This window comes from Onychomys torridus, chromosome 15 (genome assembly GCF_903995425.1).
Source record: "Onychomys torridus chromosome 15, mOncTor1.1, whole genome shotgun sequence".
In the NCBI taxonomy this organism is placed as follows: Eukaryota; Metazoa; Chordata; class Mammalia; order Rodentia; family Cricetidae; genus Onychomys; species Onychomys torridus.
In genome coordinates, this window is record NC_050457.1 from 61,647,757 (window position 1) to 61,670,732 (window position 22,976).

The 22,976-nt window shown below is 38.8% G+C and overlaps 1 protein-coding gene across 5 annotated transcripts in view; it reads left to right on the forward strand.

Annotated features, from left to right (window-relative positions):
• Cdh18 (cadherin 18) overlaps window positions 1–22,976 on the forward strand; it is an 827,162-nt gene that overhangs the window by 567,292 nt on the left and 236,894 nt on the right. For all 5 annotated transcript variants that reach the window (XM_036207191.1, XM_036207193.1, XM_036207194.1 and 2 more), the window contains one exon: window positions 7,397–7,875. In XM_036207191.1, coding sequence (XP_036063084.1) covers window positions 7,648–7,875 — 228 coding nt within the window. In that variant the 5' untranslated portion in view covers window positions 7,397–7,647. The remainder of the gene's footprint in view (window positions 1–7,396; window positions 7,876–22,976) is intronic.

The following is a 22,976-nucleotide window of genomic DNA, read 5'->3' on the forward strand; positions in this document are numbered from 1 at the left end:
TTTTACTAAGTACAACCCTGTGTATTGGGCATGCTCCTGTTGTTTTATTCATACAAGATGTCTTCATATATCATTAAAAAAAGTAATTCCTAAATAAATGACATTCAATGTAGCATATATTATCTAGAATACACATTTAAGGTACAATTGCTTTACGTAAGATGAGTAAGTCTCTACCAAAAATACACAATGCAAGCTTTTAAATTTCATGGTGACTTTGTTTCATGAACATGTGCTATACCATGTGTCCTGCCATTTATACAGAGAGTGGAAGGATCATTCAGGGAAAAAAAAATGATCAAGCTGTTATGAAGAAAAGCATTATACTATTTATTAATTGTTTGAGAATTTAAAATTTGGCTATAACACATTTTGATCATATTTATTCCTTACTTTTATCTTTAACTCTTCCAGATTTACCAGATTCACTTCCTCCCAAACTTTATGTTCTCTCTCTCTCTCTTTTTTTATATACCCACTGAGTCCAACTTTGCTGCTCATACACAGGGATATGTACCTCCTCACCAGGAAAACATCAACTAAGCAGGGGTCATATCTTAATAAAAATTGACTCTTACTCCTCCATGAGACAAAAACTGCCTATAACTCATCAGCTAAGGTTGGGGTCTTGGCCTCACTCTTCATGCTGGAATGTAGCATGGCTAGACATAGTTCAGGTTTTTGCTGTTAACGTGAGCTGCTGCAAGTTTACCATAGTTTGATTATGTTCAGAAGAATTCACTTTGCTCTGTCATCCCTAGCATATATTATAATCTTTTCTTCCTGGCCTTTTGCTTCAATATTCCATAAGCCCAAACCTTGCAGGGAGGGTGTATAATATAAATGCCCCATTTAAGGCTGAATAATGCATAACCACTTACTCTCTCTGCTTTAACCATTTGCGAGTGTCTGTGTTAACTATAGTCCACTCCACAAAGAAACTTTTGATGATAATGAGAAGGCAGTTTGATGGTTTATCCATTTGGCAAAATAATAGCAAGACATTTCACCTCTGTAGCATGTGAGTACATGAGCTATGGCCTTACTGATAGATTTACAGTACTGGGCATGCGTGGCACATCCTGTGGCACGTTCCTTAGATCTAATCAGAAAGAAGTTAATTGCCCACATCATATTTATGTTTTATATATACATATGACTATATCTTTCCAAACAAACCATTGTTGTGATGTATAATGTCTCCAGCAGTTTCATACTCAGCAACCTGGTAGCCCATTCTAGTACCATGGAATCTAGAAGGGAGAGAAAAAAAATGTCTCAGTTGGTACCAACTTGATTTCTCCATTTTCTGCTATGAAGATTCTATAATCTTTAGTATTAGAGTTTCTGGAATGTCCCTGGCCAACAACCCAGTGGATGTATCCTATACCTGGTCCTGGGTTTTTGTTTGACAATCTTTGTCTTCTGGGAGGAGTAGTATTATCTTCTCTATTGGGTAACTCCAATTATCCTCCTTAGATGTTATATAGTAATTTTTCATTTTCTTCTTTTTTCTTTTTTCAAAAATCTGTGGTGTTATACGCCTCATTCTACACCTCCTGTGCCTTACAATGCCATCCCATTTCTTTCCCCATTTAAATCTCCCTTTTCATTATCACTACTCTCCCCCATCATACCACTTTTTCTCTACAATTCCACCCCTCTCAGGTTCACCCCACAGCAGCCTCTTCCTTGTTTCCTGGCATTTTTCATCATTCATTCTAACTTAAACACACAATATAAAATTTCAGTCTTAACATCCATATGTGAATTGGAACTTTTTTGTTTGTCTTTTGTTTTTTTTTTAATTTTTGTTATTTATTATATTTGTGTTTTAATTTTATACATCAGTCATGTGTTCCCCTGTCCTTCCCCCTCCTGCTCCCATCCCCACCTTCCCCAAAGTCCCTCCCCTCCATTCCCAACTTCTCCAGGGCCAAGATTCCCCTGGGGATTCATTTAAACCTGGTGGATTCAGTACAGGCAGGTCCAGTCCCCTCCTTCAAAGCTGAGCAAAGTGTCCCTGTATAAGCCCCAGGTTCCAAACAGCCAGCTCATGCACTAAGGACAGGTCCGGGTCCCACAGCCTGGGTGCTTCCCAAACAGTTCAAGCTATTCAATTGTCTCACTTATCCAGAGGGCCTGCTCCAGCTGGGGGCTCCACTGCCTTTGGTTCATAATTCATGTGCTTCCATTCGTTTGGCTATTTGTCCCTGTGCTTTTTCCAATCTTGGTCTCAACAATTCTCGCACTTACAATCCCTCCTATTTCTTGACAATTGGACTCCTGGAGCTTCACCTGGGGCCTGGCCGAAGATCTCTGCATCCACTTCCATCAGTTATTGGATGAGAGTTCCAGAACAACCATTAGGGTGTTTGGCCATCTGATCACCAGACTAGGTCAGGTCAGGCTTTCTCTCAACCATTGCCAGCAGTCTACAGAGGATGTTTCATTGTGGATTTCTGGGGACCTCTCGAGCACTCTGACTATTCCTGTTCTCATGTGGTCATCATTTATCATGGTCTGTTAGTCCTTGACACTGAGAGAAACAATCAATCAATGGGACCTGTTGAAACTGAGAAGCTTTTGTAGAGCAAAGGACACAGTCAACAAGACAAAGTGACAGCCTACAGAATGGGAAAAGGTCTTCACCAACCCCACATCTGACAGAGGGCTGCTATCCAGAATATATAAAGAACTCAAGAACTTAGACATCAAAATGCCCAACAGTCCAGTTAAGAAATGGGCTATAGAACTAAACAGAGAATTCTCAACAGAGGAAGCTCAAATGGCTGAAAGACATTTAAGGAATTGCTCAACATCCCTAATTATCCCGGAAATGCAAATCAAAATGACTCTGAGATTCCACCTTACACCTGTCAGAATGGCTAAGATCAAAAACACAGAAGACAGCTTATGCTGGAGAGAATGTGGAGCAAGGGGAATTCTCCTCCACTGCTGGTGGGAATGCAAGCTTGTACAGCCATTTTGGAAATCAATATGGCATTTCCTTAGAAAATTGGGAATCTATCTCCCGCAAGACCCAGCTGAGTTGGAACATTTGACATCCACATTCCAGAATCTGGGCTACCTCATACAGTATACTTTTCTCTACTTCTATGTATTTATTTCAAATTTCATAATTTCAGTTTTTTTTCCAGCTAAATAAAATTGCATTGTGTATGGGTCCCACATTTCATTCATCAGCTAATACAGACTATTAACCATGCACAGCCATTGTAAGTAGATAAGATAATCATGAAACAGTGTATGTCTCTGTAGTGGGAAATGGAGTGGTACACTAGGTCACAGGATATATCTAAATAGAACTTTCTGTGAAAGCTCCACTATGATTTCCACAAGAGTTGCATCAATTTTCACGTCAGCACCAGAGCACGGGCCCTTTTCTCAACATCATTACCAAACTGTTGTCATTCTTTTCTTAATTTGAGGAGATCAGATTGGGGGTGCTGCGTTTCATTTTTATTTCCTAATAGCTAAAGACGCTGAACAGTTCTAAAAATATTTCTTATTCTTTTGTATTTCTTCTTTTTAGAAATATCTGTTCAGTGGCATATCCTTTTTAACTGTCATTTGTGAAAGTACGTACTGATAGGATATACTGAACAATCAGAGTCAGAGGAGCCTGAAAAACAGCCTGGGTTATACTTTGGTGGTTGAGAAAAAAAATTTAAAAATACAAAATTCTCTCCAGGCTTTGTTTTTAAATATAAGATTCATAAATTTAAATTAAAAAGTAGTTCAAGTCAAAGGTTATATATACAAGAAATGATATTTGGAGTGAAAGCAAGAAATATGAATCTCAGAAAAAAATACTAATATAAATTGCATGTTATTCTTGAACATGAACTTTACAAGCCAGGTCTCCAGATGTTACTGGTATTATTAACCCTTTTTATAAAAAGTGATTTATTCCAAGTGCCAGAGATGAAATCTAGCAAGGAATGTCAGACAACTCAGGCAGAACACAGATGGCAAGGGAAAGGACCCTCTTTTACACAAGTTCATATATTCTATTCTTCAGATATTACATTTTTGAGGTATTATAATAGTCACACTCATATTAGAAATTTAGTTCTTCAAACACAAAGCCAGTATATAATTATTGAAAGAATATTTTATTACTACCTTAAATGACTCCTACAGAACTATGCTTAGAAGGAAGTAGGAAATAATGTGGATAAGACAGAGAAATGATCACATACTTGCCACTGCAGTGGAACATCTGGTGACCTCAATGAATCCAGCCACCGTCCAACTATGACACAGCAGCTGAGCTATGAAATTACATTCAAAAGTGCAACATTTACGTTTGTTTCTCTCTCATTGCAGCAATATATTTATCACTTTTCATAACTGTCGTAAGAGCTTAAAATGATATAATGTTACATTGTGCATGCAGCTGAAAATGCACTTATGTAATTTTACACTGATACACAAGATCAACATTGTAAAGAGAAAATCACTCATTCAACATATTCATAATGCATTTCAAAAGTCACCTTCTTTATGTTGTACTCATGAATTATGCTTTGTTAAATAACTTAGCATAAAGGGCAAAGATGTTAATTTCATTTGAAAATCACAACAAATGGCGAGAAAGCATTAGGATAATAACACCTTCTATAAATTTGTCACGTTGGCTTCAAAGAAGAGTTACTAAAATTTCTTTCTGTTAAATTCATGAGTTGACAAAAATTCATGTGAAATTAAAAATGTATCACCAAAATAACATGGTATTAAGTGAAGTGGAATTAATACTGAAGGCAGTTACTGCAGCCAAAAGTTTTAGTAGGTGTGATTATTGAGACTTGAAGAATTTAGCTTATGCAAATATTAATATTGGGGAATTATTTTTTTTAAAAATCACAATAAATTTTGTGAGTTTTTACTCTTTTCCAGTGCTTGTACAACTTTGGACCTAGAATAATACTCTTTTTTCTTAGAGCTAAAGGAAATTTTGAACCATTTTAAATAAAGTCAGTGAAATATGTATCATACTTTGTTCTCAAAAAATAGTGTAAAATTTGAATAGCACATTTGTCAGACATTTGAAATATAATTCCAATTCCACTCCTACATGATTCTTATACCACCAATAAAATGCCATAATAATTAACTCTAATTTATAAGGAAAGTTCCTGATAGATTAAAAAAGTACTAACTGAAGGTCTGAAGCATTTTTATCACTAACTATATTATGTTGTTTTTTAGCTATACATAAAAAAATTCAGGCTATGAATGATGATTAATTTAAATTGTTTTAAAAAATAATTAAGTATAACATTATGCCCACCTCAATACAATTCATTTAACTCTACACAATAGTGTACGCTTATATGCAGAGAGGAAATTTAGTAAGGACGTATATGAAAGTCTCATGTTTCTTATCAAGTAAACAAGTCACATTTTCTTTATCTACAACAAAATGTAAGTTGAGATCCTGGATATTTCTTAAATGAACAAATAAATTTCTTTTACTGCTGGTGATTTTAGCATTGTTTTTCCTTTAAGATTTTCTTTTCTTTTTTTTTTTTTCTTTTTTGGTTTTTCAAGACAAGGTTTCTCTGTGTAGTTTTGCACCTTTCATGGAACTCACTCTGTAGACCAGGCTGGCCTCAAACTCACAGAGATCTGCCTGCCTCTGCCTCCCGAGTGCTGGGATTAAAGGCAAGCGCCACCACTGCCCAGCTTCAAGCTTTTCTTGATACAGCTGAAAAACTATGGAATAAAATCAAATCTTTATTGAAGTCATTCCCCAGCTTGGAGATCTGTCTTGCCTGGACATGGAGTCCATACCTTAGAGCATTATAGAAGGTGCCTGAGACAATGTATGAAGCCAAGAGTCAGCCACTTGGTATTGCCACTCATGCAAGCCTGGTGGGACTTTCAACTGTATGTATTTTCCCAGTGAGCTTCATCTCTTCTATTCCATTTTATTTTTGAAATGCCTAAGAACTTTATATGTCTGATTGACATTTGTGATGGTACTGATTAAAAATGTAGTATATTTTTTAAAAGTGACTGCTATATATGCAATAGATAACTTTTTTGTTATTGTCCATTTTTTTGATATTGTAACTTAACTACAGTGTTTCTCCGAACACTACCTTATTTCCTTCCCTTCTGTCCTTTAATTTCAAGGCCTCAATTTGTATTAATTGTTATTACATACATATATGACTTTGTATATACATACATATTACTAAATATGACTTAAGTCCACATAATGTTTTTTTATGTATGTTTCCAGAGCTTTACCTTTCACACTGTATAGCAATAGATCCTTCCTGTGAAGGACCTCCTCTCCTTTTCCAGATTTTCTGAGCTCCCTTTAGTTCTTTGTGTAGGGTTGATGCCCCATGGACTCTACCCCTGGGGTATCTTCCTTGTTCAGCTCAGTTTTTGGTGGTTGTGTTGGTGAGAGTTCATGGCTGCAGCTTCTATTGTTTCTGGGAGACACATTCTCCTAGTAAAGTCTCTGTTTCTCTGCCCCTTACTGTCTTTCCACCCACCCAGTCTTTCACAATGATCCCTGAATGTCAGGTGCGGGAATGTTTTGTAAATGTATCCAATGAGACTATGCTCCATAACTCTATTTTGAATGCTTGTGGTTTTCTATAGTGTTCTCTGTCTGCTGCAAAATGTTTCCTTGATGGAAGTGAAGGCTACCCTTATCTGTGTATAATAACCAACATTTACAGGTTGTTGTTAGTAAATTTGTGGTTGTAGATTTTCCTCCAGGACTAATACGTAATATACACATTAATTTTTTATATCTACCAAAAGTATAAGTGCAGTATTACATACAAAAATACATGTGTAATTAATGATGAATATTAAAGGTAGGAAATTACATGTAAAATATTTTCAAGCACACTAATTTATGTGTATTTTGAAAAATGTTTGCACATTATTATTTGACTATTTCATTGGTTACTTTTCTCATTGCTGGAACCCAATACCATAGAAGAAGTTAACTTAAGGGAGGAAAGATTTGGGTTGCCTTAGGGTTTGCATGGGTATCGTCTTACATGGTGGTGAAGGCAAGCAGGGGGAGTGTGAGGTCTGTGCTCACATTGTATCCAGTCAGTGAGCAGGAAGAGATAGATGTCAGTGCAGCTCTTTTTATCTGCTTCCGTGTTTTTTTCTGTCTAGAATTCTGTCCCATGTGGTGTGAATATCCACATTCAAGATTGCTCTTCCCTCAATCAAACCTCTCAAAAAAACCTTCACAGCAAAGCCCACAAGTGTGTCTTCTAGGCAAATCCACACCCTTCACCTGCATGCTTTAAAGAAATATAACTTTTATTCATAACATGTAGTTAAAATTCAGGTATTTAAGTAACATGTACAAATTATCTCTTTCTATCAGGCAGGAAATGATGAGCTGTGTTCATCTACAGTGACAACTTGGGATCTAATGGCTGCTCCAGTGATCCCAGCCATGAGTAAGGATGTCAATATGGTCTGACCTTTGCTGATGGGCAGTTAAACCATGGACAGACTAAATGACCTACTTTGGACTGTCCTTCCAAAGGATGCTCTGGCTTTCCTCTTGAATACACACTGAGCCCTTGCAGGCCACGAAGACGAGAAGGAGTGTGAACGGGAAGTAATCTTACAATGAGAATTACGAGCACATCTTGCATCTGCCCAGTCCTCGTGTGTCTCTGTTTTGTGCAGAGGTGTTATGGAACTGCTCACCACAGCTCTATCAAGGTGACCAGAAACCAAACCAAACACACTGAAGGGGAGACTGAAGTCCACCATCGTCCCAAGAGGGGATGGGTATGGAACCAGTTCTTTGTTTTAGAAGAACATATGGGACCAGATCCACAGTATGTTGGAAAAGTAAGTTCATTTTGATTTGTGTGGAATTGTTTGTTAGATTTCATCTCTCGAGAAATCATGTGGTGAGATGAAGGGGGACTTGGATATTAAATTGAACTAATAAGAAGCATGCTACACGTATTATAGAAAGCTGTTTTTTAGACTGGAGGACTCAAAATAATTGTGAAATACAGGAACTATCCTTCAGGTTAAATCTGTTATAAAAGTGATTCACACATACTGAATTATGCTTCTCCCCAACCCCAATGCCACTTTGCTTTTACCTCTAATGAAAGTAGATTTATTGGGCATGCAATTAAATATGTTTGTCTTTGTTATCATAAAGGTAAGCTAAAATTAACAATTGTTCTGAAAGGTCTATCACTGTTGACTGCTACATTATTTTTTTTCTGACTCATGAATATGATGTTAAAATAATAATTTACCTCCTAACATTTGCTACTAATTTCACTTACTAAGATGTATCCTTAAATCGGCTTTATAATTTACATGAACATGGTGTCTAATATCGATCAATAATTTAAAATAGTTGTGGTTAATTTTCTATATGTGTTTAATATTCTTGAGATGCTGATAAAAATCACCAAAGAATGTAGTTAGCAGATTATTAATAATGTAAGATCAGCTTCCCATTTCTTAAAAACAGAGTGACATGTCAACATTTTGAGGAATCCATGTGTTCATTATATGGAGCAAATTAACCATACATCACCTCAGTTCTAGAACAGAAAATGCAGTGGGAAAACTTAACTCTGATTAATTGATGATTTGTGAAAGCACCTGCACTTAATGGCTAACCCCCATCCACAGACAGCTAGCGCAGAGGTTGGATAACTGATGGCAGCCTCAGCTTCTTCCTTTTCTGAGTGACTGTTGTTTTATTATTACTACTGATAAAAGCAAAACAGTTCTTGATCCAGACCATGGAACTTCCCTTGCATGCAAGCTGTGCAGGATCACAAGCAATGACATGCATGACCCACCAGGGATTTGGATACAGCTGTGGTATTTGTAGTACACAGAAGTTGAGGGGCCAGTGTACAGAACACAGACAAGGATCTGAAGCAATTTGACTATGTTCACATATGCATACCAAAATAAAACAAATGATTCATCTGCACTGTGTGTTTTTACCCTGTAATATGCTCTATGGGATGAAAAATGCATGAACATTACAACATAGTATAATGGATTATAAATAATTTATTTGTTATAAGCTCCTGTTTTCTGTAATCCTTTAGTTTTTAAAATGGAGGCAGAACAAAAGAAACAGAAAAATTGATCTTTGATGGTAAAGCAATATAAAGACATATTATATATTTCACATTTATTCTACTATGTAGGCGATGCATATTTGATGTGAATTTAAGTAAGTGTGAAAATAATAAAATGTTCTGGAAGAGGGCAGGAGAGAGTGGGATTATTTTTCACTTCCTCTTAGGCATAATTAGGCTGACCAAATATGATGCCTTAGTGCAAGGACTTGTTCTAAGCTATTTTTCAGACATGGTGCCCATTGACTTATGGTTGAAATTTTCTAAGCGTTGAGGAGGGTTGAAGGCTCATGGTGCTACCTACCAATTGTTGGTGTTTTAACTGAAAAATTCCATGGATAAAGGCTGACACCAAATGATGTGGCCAGTTATATACTCAACATCATTTAGTCAGTTGCATACCATCTATGGGTGTTTGGATGCAATGATGGCAGAACAAAAGGAAACAAATTTGAAAACATTCAGTATTGCTATTTCCAGAAAATATTTCTAAGGTCTGAGTCAGGCTCTGGGTAAAGTGAATGCACAGAAGGAGCTTCTTAGTGATTTCTCTTTATATGAGGGATCTATCCCAAGGCTTTGTAGCAATGTCAATATTTAGGACAATTAATGAAAATAAAAATAGTTCTGGTGAATGGCTGTGTTGAAAGGTCATTGCCTTTTTCACCGCTGTCCCTACAATTCCTACATTAATTTGGCAAGTGCTAAGGAAATAATGTTCTTTATGTTTGCTTCTATTGTGTGAAATTATGAAATGATTATTAGTTGGAGTCACAAGTTAATATAAGTATTCAAAAATATCTCTTTCTGAACTAGGTTTTTGATTCATTAATCAATCAAATGTGGTGTAAATCTGTAGATCTGTGGGTACAGCATTTTAACCTTTAATAGTAAATAGAAGTGGCTTTTTTGACAGGAGTGCCACAGGTATAGTTACAAGGTGTGGAAATTTGAAAATTCATTAGGATCTTTAAATGGAGACCTCTGTGTAACTTTCAATAGTATTTTGTTTTGTGGGTATAAAGTAGGTAATATTTTACTATGTTTGGATAATAATATTTTTAATTACTTGGTTTCTTCTCTTGTATTTTTCTTTTTGGTGCTGTCTTTTTCTCCCTTTTATTGACAATTGATTTTTTTAGCATAATGTATTCTTATTTATTATGTTTTACCCTCTTTCTACTTTTTCCAGTTCCTCATTAGTTCTCCCCACATCTTGATCCATCCACACCCTGTTTTTCGAGACAGGGTTTCTCTGTGTAGCTTTGTGTCTTTCCTGGAACTCACTTGGTAGCCCAGGCTGGCCCCGAACTCATAGAGATCCACCTGGCTCTGCCTCCCGAGTGCTGGGATTAAAGGCGTGCACCACCACCGCCCAGCTAAAGATTTATTTATTTATTACATATACAGTGTAATGTCTGCATGTGTGCTTGCATACCAGAAGAGGGCCCCAGACCTCATTACAGATGGTTGTGAGCCACCATGTAGTTGTTGGGAATTGAACTCAGGACGTCTGGAAGAACAGCCAGTGCTCTTAACTGCTGAGCCATCTCTCCAGCCGCTTTCTGTCACTCTTTAGAAAACAATTAAAGTCCTAAGGAATAATGATAAAATAAAAATACAATAAGATAAAACAAAAGCTAATACATTAAGCTCATTCACATGTTGTTATCTATATAATACATATACTGATGCCGTTTAAATTTTTCTTTAAAATTTCCTACATATTTACATTGAAATATGTTCATATCCACCTCTCCTTTCACCTCATCCATGTCTGTATCCCCCTCAAGTCCTCCTACCACTTTCATCCTCTTCTTCCTCCTTCTCATACTATGCTCTGCCTTCAGGGTCCACTGAGTCCAAGGACTGATCCCCCTGTGTGGGTATCTGTCTCAAATTAGCAATGCTAAAAGTTGGGGTGATTATAGTTGATACGTACATAGGTTTGGGGCCATATGCATGTTCATGGGAAACCCAGCCACTCCCTTGAAAAATAATTATTCCTCTTCTATTAGCAGATGTCGTATGACAGTGGATCCTTTTAAAATATAAGTTAGGTATGGGGGCTGGCAAATATTCTAGATGGTATTTTATTGTCTTTATCTTGTATAGGTCTTACACAGGTAACCACGGAAGCTATGAGTTCATGACTGTGATAACCACGTCAGGTCTGGAAACAACATTCCATAAAGTTTCTCATTCTTTTGCTGCTTTTATATTCCAGAATGTGCCTGAACCTTGCAGGCATGATAAAAATACACAACTTAATGCTGCACAATCAGTCTTTCATTCTCAGAGCTTTAACCAGTTAAACATCTCTCCAATGACCCCCACCCACTGCAAAAAGAAGCTTATCTCACTTAAGTTCATAGAAGGCCAGGTCAATATTATGGGTATAATATTTAAAAGAAAACTTGAGAACATCACCATTTAGCAAATTCATGATAGCAAACACTAGTCTTCATGTCTTGTTATGGGATTTAACTATTATTAGATTGCCAGGTTTGAAATCCCTTCCTTTGCAACAGACATCAAATATAATGAGAAAGCTAATAAGTTTCCCCATAACAATCCTGTCATTACTGCATAAATGAGCAGATCTTGCCAGACTGGTCAGTTTTGTCTAGTTTGTAGGGTCTAGTTTGGGATCAGAGATTTATTGGTTTGGCTTCTTTTCTTTTCTTTTTTCTTTCCTTTTCTTTTTTCTTTTCTTTCTTAGCAGCCTATACAACAGCTTGAGAGCTAGCTCTCAAGGATGAATTTTGCTCATCAATTGAAATTAATATCTCTAAGTCATACACCCAAAAGATGTGGTATCTTCACCAATAAGGTCTTAAAATGATATTGTTGTTGGTAATCAAGGTCAATGCCAATTGCATTATCATCCATTATAATTCAGTCCATTATCATCATGGCAGGGAGCATAGCAGCATGCAGGCAGACATGGTGCTGGAGAAGTAGCTGAGAGTTCTACATTTTACAGGCAACAGGAAGTCAACTGAAACAATGGGTAATATCCTGAGCATAGGAAACCTCAAAGCACACCCCCACAGTGACATACTTCCTCCAACAAAGCCATACACACTTCAACAATGCCATACCTCCTAATAGTTCTACTCCTAATGAGTTTATGGGGGCCCAATCTATTCCAACAACCACATTCCACACTCTGCCCCCAATAAGCCTGTAACAATATCATAATGCAAAATGCATTTAGTCCAACTTCAATAGTCCCCATAGTCTATCAGAGTCTCAACAATGTTTTAAAGTCCAAAGTTCAAAATCTCTTCTGAGATTCATAAAATCTCATAACAATAGTCACCTGTAAAATTCTAAATCCACAAGCAGATCACATACGTCCAACATAAATGGCACAGGATATATAATGCCATTCTACAGTGCAGGGAAAGGGGCATAGTGAGGAAATACTGGACCAAAGAAAGACTACAAGCTGCCTGAGCAAACTCCAAAATCTGCACTCAATGTCTGTTGCCAAAATGCTCTTTAGATCTCCAAATCCATTCAGCTTTGTTGACTGCAACACACTTCTTTCTCTTTGGCTGGTTCTAATGCCTACTAGCAGCTTTCTTCAGCAGATATATCCCAAGATTTACTCTGGCATCTCTGACATCTTGAGTTCTTCAAGGCAATCCATTCTTCAACTTCACAGTGTCACACAATGGCCTCTCTAATAGGCCTCCATTCAGGGATACATCTGACACATGGCTGGCCTCAGCAGCTTTCCTTAATTTTTTTTTTAATAAACAATTTTTTCTTTATTATTATGTGTTTTGCTTTCCAATTTTGTGGGCAAATTCCTTAGCTATTTTCTTTGATCAGTAACTCCACAATCTTGTGGCTGAAGTTGCCAAGTTCTGCTTCTTGCTGGGGCTAGAACATGACACCATTGTTCAATTATATCTTCACCAGCTTTCTGTTCTTCATTGCCTCGTCTTGGCTATCTTGAAACTGAATCTCTAGACCAGTCTGGCCTCAATTCAGAGATCTGCCATCCTCTCCCTCCCAAGTTCTGGGATTAAAGGTGTGTACCACCATACCTGGCTATAAGTTTTTCATTAGTTCCTTTTCACAAATTTTAATTTTGGTGGGTAGGATCTTGCCCTAGTTTACCACTCCCTTTATTCCATTTCTTAATCTGTTTATCTCTTGAATACAGGATTTTTTCCATTCCTCCTTTTTTGTGTCTCTTTTCTTCTAAATTTTGCATTTTGTAATTTACAATGCTCAGCGTACTCCTTTTCATTTTAAAATCTTCATTAGTGTTACCACTATTAACCACACAACAGAGTCTATACTAGGCTGCTTGGGATTTCCTCTGTCAACGAAATTAATCCAAATTTTTTTACTGTAGCCTCATGTAAACGTTTTGGACAAGGACAAAAAGTAGCCACATTTTTTCAGCAAAATATCACAAGAACAATCTCTAACAAATATACCAAAATTCTTCTCCTCTGAAATTTCTTGAATGAGCAATTCACAGTTCAAATAACTCTTAGCACCAGTGTCTCCCAGGCTACTATTTGTATGGCCCATTAAGCAGTGATTAAAACATTCCAATACTTTCCTAACCCAAACTCCCAAAGTGCCCTATAAAATTTCCAAATGGCTCAAACAAAAATATGGCCAGAACTATCACAGTAATACCCCAGTTCCTGTTACCAACTTGTATCTTAGTTAGGGATTTTATTGTTGTAAGAGACACCATGATCTTGGCAACTCTTATAAAAGAAAAGAATAAAACATTTAATTGGGATGGCTTGCTTACAGTTTCAGAAGTTCAGTGTCACAACCCCCTCGAACAGCAAGGAAGACACAACATGGAGCTCTTCTTTCAGCAGTTTACTCAGGAACCTTGAACAATCTTCTGACCCTGGGGAAAGCCCGCCCACAACCTAAATAGTCCCTGGGTGGCCAACCCCAGCCTGCCACGTAGGCACTGCGGATAGGTCCAGGTTCACAGAAGCAAGCCAGATCCTAGGACTAAGCCAAATATGGAGTTGTTTACTTCTGAGAGCACTCACCATTGGGAAGGTGGGGGCGGAAGCCAGCACCATCTTATGGGTGCGGCTGTGCACAGCTCTCTACAGTTCCCCCTTTTTTATTATAGCAACAGGTAAGAGTAGAGGCCTGATCTCTGTAAGAACGAATCAGGAACAATGTACTGACTCTCACTTAGGTGTCAGCCACCCGAGGAGCGTCAGACCTGTCCAATACCCTTTTCACAGAGGTGGGACTTGAGATATCTACCCACATGCAATCAGGCATGCTCTCCTTAGGATCCAATGTGCAATGGACCCCAAGTGCAGTGCTCAAGCCTTGCATCCTGTGCTGAGGAACTTAGTACTTCATGGTGGCTAGCCATGCCTCTGGGCACCGTCCTGCCTCAACAGCTGTAAAGGCCTGAATGATCATGGCTGCATTGTGATGCTGGGAAACCTTAATCCGACAAATACACCACAGACAAACTAAGGAGACCAACACCAGAAGGCCTGTCAAGGCTCCCAGACCCGCCCACTCCTTGAGATGATTCATGGCATTAGAGATCCACGAAGACAATCCCTCCGCCAATCCAGCATCCACCCGGGTCGAGTTCACTGTGACAATAGCCACCCTCAGCTGTTCCATCAGGTTGTCGAACTCTCCGGTCCAATCAATTACAATGCTAAATAACCGTGGAAACAATTTGGCATCATGGCGAACTGGCATCGGTCTCAGGAACACGGACAGTATCCCCCATCTTTTTTCCAGCATTCTCCAGCTGCATTGTCATGAAGAAGAGCAGGAGGATCATCATTTCAACCATGGTGGATTTCCCCATACTGGACTTTTCTAGTGAGGCATTCGGGCACCCACACCGGATCCTGTTGATCCTGAAGGAAAACACAAACAGAACCTCGTGCCTATGTCAGCACGGGATCGGGCCCATGCCAGAGCCCTGTCAACACATCTTTCCATTTTACCATTCCTTTAGCTGTACCATTAGACTCATGATGCCTATCCCCCATGGAATAGCGCTGAGCATCCAAATTTTAAAAATTGATGGTAAATAAAGCAAGAGAAAGTCTTTCCTTTGGGGTATGGCCGCGGCCTATTCCCCCTTTTTGTTTTTGTAGGCATTCTTTTAATGTGTGGTGAGCACGTTCCATAATGCCTTGACCTTGGGGATTGTAGGGCAAGCCATATACAAGTTGCACCTCCATCTGATGACAAAAGGAGGCAAATTGTTGTCCCGTGTAAGCAGGTCCATTGTCAGTCTTAAGTTGATGAAGTTTTCCCCAGGCTGCCCAGGCCTCCAAACAGTGGGCAATAACATTGCATGCCTTTTCCCCAGTCAAAGGTGTGGCATGCATGATGCCTGAGCAGGTGTCCACAGACACGTGCACATATTTTATGTGTTGAAATTCAGAGATGTGTGTCACATCCATTTGCCAAAGCTTTAGCGGGAGTAGACCCCGGGGATTTAACCCAATACTGGGCGGATGTTGATAAACTACACATTGAGGGAAATCTAGAATCACTTGTGGTGTATCAGCTCAAGAAAGTTGAAACTTTTGTTGTAACATTTTTGCATTGATGTGAAATGTTTCATGAAAAGTTCTGGCTCTGTCTAAGGCAGACTTAATGAATATCCATTCCTTTCAGTCCATTGATCTACTATATCATTACTTTTGTTCAGGGGCCCTGGAAGGCCTGTATGAGCTCTAATATGTTGAGGATAAAAGCAGGACTTCCTATGCCAAATCAATTGTTGCAGTTGTTGAAACAAAATGCAGACCGGACTGGAGCTTTTAACAGGTCCAGCTACTTCCCAAATTTTGAGGGCATTAATAACGTAGGCAGAGTCTGATATCAAATTAAAAGGAAAAGGACAAGCCTTAAAGGCTTCAATCACTATCTTCAATTCTACAATCTGAGGGGAGCTAGGTTGAAATTAGTGTTGTACAGGCTCTTGTGTATCTATCATGTATACGCCATATACAGTCTTAGATCCATCTGTAAACATATTTAGGGCATTAGGGATGAGCTGCGATGACGTTATCACCGGGTGTTCCTTAAAGAACCCTAATAGTGGGTGTTTGGGGTAATGGTTATCCATGCTTCCAGTAAAGCTACATTGCAAAATGGCCCAATCATCTATTGTAGCACACAATGTTTGAACTTGATGACTGGTATAAGGCACTATAATGGTAACCAGAGTGACCCCAAAGTACTGTAGCCATTGTTGGATTCCAATCATGGCAAAGTTTGCCACGGCAGTAGGGTAATGTTCAATGGATTTAGTTGGCGAAATCTTGGAATAAATCCAGAATAATGGCCCATCCTACCATAACAACCTGGTGGGCTGGTAATAGGTAGGAAGGATGCACAGGATAATGTCTTTACCTTCTTGTAACTTCTGTAAGAAGGCACTCTGTAACCTCTCTTCCACCTTTTGTAAAGCCTTCCGTGTCTCCTCAGTTAATTGTCTCGGAGAATCTAATGCAGAATCCCCATTTAAGATGTTGTAAAGAGGCTTTAAGTCATAATTTGGTAACTTTAAATAACATCTAATCCAATTTATATCTCCTAACAATTTTTGAAAATCATTTAGGGTTCGTAAATTATCTTTTCTCAATTCCACTTTCTGTGGGATGATACATTTCTCATTAACCTTTGCTCCTAAATAATTAATAATTTTGTCCTTTTGTACCTTTTCAGGGGCTATAAACAGCTCCCTCCCTTCAAGAATTTTGACCAGATCTACATAGGCTTGTTCCAGCATTTGTGTTTTTTCTTAACCTTTAGGTCATTAGATCTAAGCAGCTCATTAAGAGCCAAAAAAATTGGCTGCAAAGTAGAAACGCCCATGTCTAAAACTTTTCAACCTTTTAAACAATGTTTCACTTTCACTCTTGGCAACCTTTTAGACAATGTTTCACTTTCACGCTCTCTTTGTCTACAGAGAAGAGCAATAACCTCCCCGCTTTTGTTGCTGGTTCCCAATTCACCCAGGAATTCCTTTAACCCCACTTTTGTCAGGGGTTCCCAGTTTACCTGGGAACTTACCAGTGCACTGCCCTGACTGCAGAAAGTTCTGAGCCCTCGTTGAAAGTAGTGAAGTTCCCCGTACGGGCCACCACTTGTCATGACCACTTCAACCAGCAAGAAAGACAGAACACCGAGCTCTTCTTCCAGCAGTTTACTCAGGAACCTTGAACAATCTTCTGACCCTGGGGAAAGCCCGCCCATGACCTAAATAGTCCCTGGGTGGCCAACCCCAGCCTGCCACGTAGGCACTGCGGATAGGTCCAGGTTCACAGAAGCAAGCCAGATCCTAGGACTAAGCCAAATATGGAGTTGTTTACTTCCGAGAGCACTCACCATTGGGAAGGTGGGGGCAGAAGCCGGTGCCATCTTATGCTGTACGCAGCTCTCTACAGTTCAGACCATTACCATCATGGCAGGGAGCATGGCAGCATGCAAGTAGACATGGTACTAGAGAAGTAGCTGAGGGCGGGTCCTACATCATTCAGCCAATAGGAAGTTTACTGAGACACTGGGTGTCATCTTTTTTTTTTCTTTTTTATTATTATAATTATATTTGTGTATTAATTTAACATATCAGCCATGTGTTCCCCTGTCCAACCCCCTCTCACCCCGAACCCCCACTTTCCCCCCACACCCTCTCATCCATTCCCAACTCCTCCAGGGCCAAGACTCCCCTGAGGATTCATTTAAACCTGGTAGTTTCAGTACAGGCAGGTCCAGTCCCCTCTTTCCAGGCTGAGCAAAGTGACCCTGTGAAAGCCCAAGGTTCCAAATAGCCAGCTCATGCACTAAGGATAGGTCTGGGTCCCACAGCATAGATGCCTCCCAAACAGTTCAAGCTATTCAATTGTCTCACTTATCCAGAGGGCCTGATCCAGCTGGGGGCTCCACAGCCTTTGGTTCATAATTCATGTGTTTCCATTAGTTTGGCTATTTGTCCCTGTGCTTTTTCCAATCTTGGTCTCAACAATTCACACTCTTATAGTCCCTCCTCTTTCTCAACAATTGGACACCTGGAGCTCCACCTGGGGCCAGGCTGAGGATCTCTGCATCCACTTCCATCTGTTATTGGATAAGAGTTCCAGCATGACTGTTAGAGTGTTTGGCCATCTGATCACAGATTAGGTCAGATCAGGCTTTCTCTTGACCATTGCCAGCAGTCTACAAAGGATGTATCATTGTGGATTTCTAGCGACATCTTGAGCACTCTGCCTATTCCTGGTCTCATGTGGTCTTCATTTATCATGGTCTGTTATTCCTTGTTCTCCCTTTCATTTCTTGATCCAGCTGAGATCTCCTGCTCCCCTAAGCTTTCTTTCCCTCAAACCTTACCCTTCATTACGCCCACTGTCGTCCAGGTTGTCCATATACATCTCATCCATTTCTCTGTTATTGGGTGATCCTTGGGTCTTTCCTAGTGTCCCATTTTCTAGGTAGCCTCCCTGGAGTTGTGTAGCAGACTTGTCAACTTTGTTTTACATCTAGTATCCTCCTATGAGTGAGTACATACCACATTTGTCCTTCTGAGTCTGGGTTACCTCACTCAGGATGATTTTTTTCTAGATCCATCCATTTGCCTGCAAACCTCATGATGTCATTGTTTTTTCTCTGCTGAGTAGTACTCCATTGTGTACATGTACCATATTTTCTTTATCCATTCTTCAGTTGAAGGGCAACTAGGATGTTTCAAGGTTCTGGCTATTATAAACAATGCTGTTATGAACATAGCTGGGAAAAAGCCCTTGTGCTATGATTGAGCATTCCTTGGGTATATGTCCAAGAGTGGTACAGCTGGGCCTTGGGGGAGATGGATTCCCAATTTTCTAAGGAAATGCCATATTGATTTCCAAAGTGGCTGTACAAGCTTGCATTCCCACCAGCAGTGGAGCAGAGTTCCCCTTGCTCCACATCCTCTCCAGCATAAGCTGTCTTCTGTGTTTTTGATCTTAGCCACTCTGACAGGTGTAAGGTGGTATCTCAGTGTTGTTTTGACTTGCATTTCCCGGATAATTAGGGATGTTGAGCAATTCCTTAAATGTCTTTCAGCCATTTGAACTTCTGTGGAGAATTCTGTTTAGTTCTATAGCCCATTTCTTAATTGGACTGTTGGGCATTTTGATGTCTAATTTCTTGAGTTCATTATATATTCTGGATATCAGCCCTCTGTCAGATGTGGGGTTGGTGAAGACCTTTTCCCATTCCGTAGGTTGTACCTTTGTCTTGTTGATTGTGTCCTTAGCTCTACAAAAGCTTCTCAGTTTCCATAGGTCCCATTGATTGATTGTTCTCTCAGTGTCTGTGTTATTGGTGTTATATTTAGAAAGTGATCTCCAGTGCCAATACGTTCAAGAATACCTCCTACTTTTTCTTCTATCAGGTTCAGAGTAACTGGATTTATGTTGAGGTCTTTGATCCACTTGGACTTAAGTTTTGTGCATGGTGACCTCTTTGCAGCCTTCTACACATTGACATCCAGTTATGCCAGCACCATTTGTTGAAGATGCTTTCTTTTTTCCATTGTACATTTTTGGCTTCTTTGTCAAAAATTATATGTTTATAGGTGTGTGGGTTAATGTCAGTGTCTTCAATTCGATTCCATTGGTCAACATGTTGGGTTTTATGCCAGTACCAAGCTGTTTTTATTAAGGTAGCTCTCTAGTAGAGCTTGAGATCGGGGATTGTAATGCCTCCAGAGGTAGTTTATTGTAAAAACCACATGACTGTCTCACTAGATGCAGAAAAGGCATTTGACAAAATCGAACACTCCTTCATGATAAAGGTCTTGGAGTGATCAGGAATCCAGGGAACATATCTAAACATAATAAAGGCAGTCTACAGCAAGCCAACAGCCAACATCAAATTAAATGGAGAGAAACTCAAAGCAATATCAATAAAATCAGGAACAAGGCAAGGCTGTCCCCTCTCCCTATACTTATTCATTATAGTACTTTAAGTTCTAGCCAGATCTATAAGACAACACAAAGAGACTAAGGGGATACAAATTGGAAAGGAAGAAGTCAAGCTTTCCCTATTTGCAGATGACATGATAGTATACATGAGTGACCCCAAAAATTCAACCAAGGAGCTGATACAGCTAATAAAATCCTTCAGAAACATAGCAGGATACAAGATCAACTCAAAAATATCAGTAGCCCTCCTATATACAATAGACAAACAGGCTGAGAAGGAAATCAGAGATACATCACCCTTTACAATAGCCACAAATGATATAAAATACCTTGAGGTTACTCTAACTAAGCATGTGAAGGACCTATATGACAAGAACTTTAAATCCCTGAAAAAAGAAATTGAAGAAGATGTCAGAAAATGGAAAGATCTCCCATGCTCATGGATAGGCAGGATTAACATAGTAAAAATGGCGATCTTACCAAAAGCAATCTACAGATTCAATGCAATTCCCATCAAATTACCAACACAATTCTTCACAGATCTGCAAAGAATAATACTCAACTTCATATGGAAAAACAAAAAACTCAGGATAGCCAACAGAATCCTGTACAATAAAAAGGGTGGTATTCTTTTACTGTGATTCAATACCTTCATAATAATATGGAGAAGAAATATAAGCTACTGCCAAACATAAAATAATGTACCAAAAATATATTCAGAAAGCGTATGGTGGTACGTACACTTAAATCAAAAGCTTGGGATGTGGAGATAAGAAGTCAGAGTTCAAGACTATCCTGACCCATGTACTGAATTCAATAAGCTTGGGCTTTCCTTGATATTGTCTTAAAAGTTGGGAGCAAAAAGGTCCTTGTACCCACAGATCACCAGAGAAACCTGAAATGTTAATCATGAAGGATTTTCTCTCAGAGGAGGAAATGAATTTGTGTTTTCCAAAGAGAAGGATGAGAATGCACGTTTTCAATGACTTGCTAACCTTTGTTTTCTGGAGTGCCAGTCTTCCCCTATTTCCCCAGAATGTTTATTCTCAACTCTTCCTCCTCAGACCTTCTTTTCCTAATAAAGTGAACCCATCCTTAGGGGAGAGGTCATGTTACTTTATAGACCGCTGACCTCTATGCTATCCTGGTCAGAGACCATACCAGATCCTAGGCCCTTAAACTATAGAACCCATCTTCATGTGTATATATACTTATACATTTGATGTAATTATGCCTTCTTCTGCATCAAAGATTATATTATAACATGAAACATTTTTTTTTTCTCCTCAAAAATTCTGTGTTTAAATAGGCTTACAATAAACTGCCTGATGTCAGACTCTCCTGGAGCTTGAGCCAGCACCAACTAAGTTGGGCTGAAACAAGTTTTCTTTCTTGTGGTTTGTTTCCCTGTAGGTCATGGTGGTTGCAGCAACTCCCACACCAAACAAGCACACAGTATTTTTGCTTAGATATCATATCTTCCCAGAAGGTCTAATCACTCTTTTCATCAATTTTTAATTTTTTTATTTATTTTACAGCACAGTTTCATGTAGTTCAGTCAGGCTTCAAACTTCCCATTTTGTTGAGGATGGCCTTCAAACCTTTTATCTACTGCCTCTACCTACTAAAAGCTGCTATTTCAGATATAAACTCACATCTAGCTTATTTTATCCTTTTTTGATGAAATGAATATTTGAATAAGTACATTGGGCCTCTTGTACCACGGACATTTCATTAACAATTTAACTTACAAGAGTGGTGTTTTATGAACTGTATGTTATAATGTGGGCTAGGATAACACCCTGGGACCTTTTTGTAATACCTATTTGTAGATGTAACCATCTTGTTAAATAAGAAACACAGAACAATTGCAAAGTTAAAAGCCAAGAGCTGAAAACCTTACCCTTCACTGCTTCTGCTGTCTTTCCTCTCTGCAAGAAACCTACTTCTGTGTGTCCTGTCTTATATAGACTTTCTGTTCTACTTTCTCATTGGTTGTAAACCCAGCCACATGACATCCTCATCACTGCCTGTCTGTACAGACCTCCAGGTCTTCTATGGTTGTTATTGAGATTAAAGGCGTGTGTCGCCACACTGTCTGTATCCTTGAACACACAGAGATCTGCCTAGCTCTGCCTCCCAAATGCTGGGATTAAAGGCGTGCACCACCACCGCCCAGCTTCTGTTATGGCTTGCTCTGACCCTAAGGTAACTTTATTAATATACAAATAAAATCACATTTTACAAGTATATTATCACCACACATATTCAGTTATCTGTTATAAGTTGGAAAAAGACTAGAGTGCAACTGTGGGTAGGCATTCATGATTTCTCTACTTAAGAGGTTGGACTTTGTGACTCTATTGAACAGATCTGATTATGCACAATAATAAAAGTAGATTAAAAGGGAATTGCTAGGACTATTTTTTTTTAACAGTTACTGTTAAAAATGATGGCTAAATCTTTGAGTTCAAAGTGACATATGCATTGATAGAAAGTAAGAGTGGAAAATTGTATTCATGGGAAGGGGAGTTGTTGGCTCCAGTGGAATTTTATGAATTGCATATCAAAAGGTGTTATTAAACTACTCTACAAGCCAAATCTGGAACTAGCTATTGCCACAGAGTGACAAATTATAAGTTTGGAATTCTGTATTAATTACTGGCCAGATAACTCAATTACTGTGGTGAGTTAAGGTCACTAATGTCTAACAACACTTTATGTAATTGTGCACATGTTTTGTTTCAGACTGGGGAAATTCACTTAGCAGTTAAAATCACTTGCTGTTCATGGTTCCAAGCACCCATGTCAGGACACTCACAATTATCTGTAACTCTACCTCTGTAGCACAAATTCTAAATAGCCT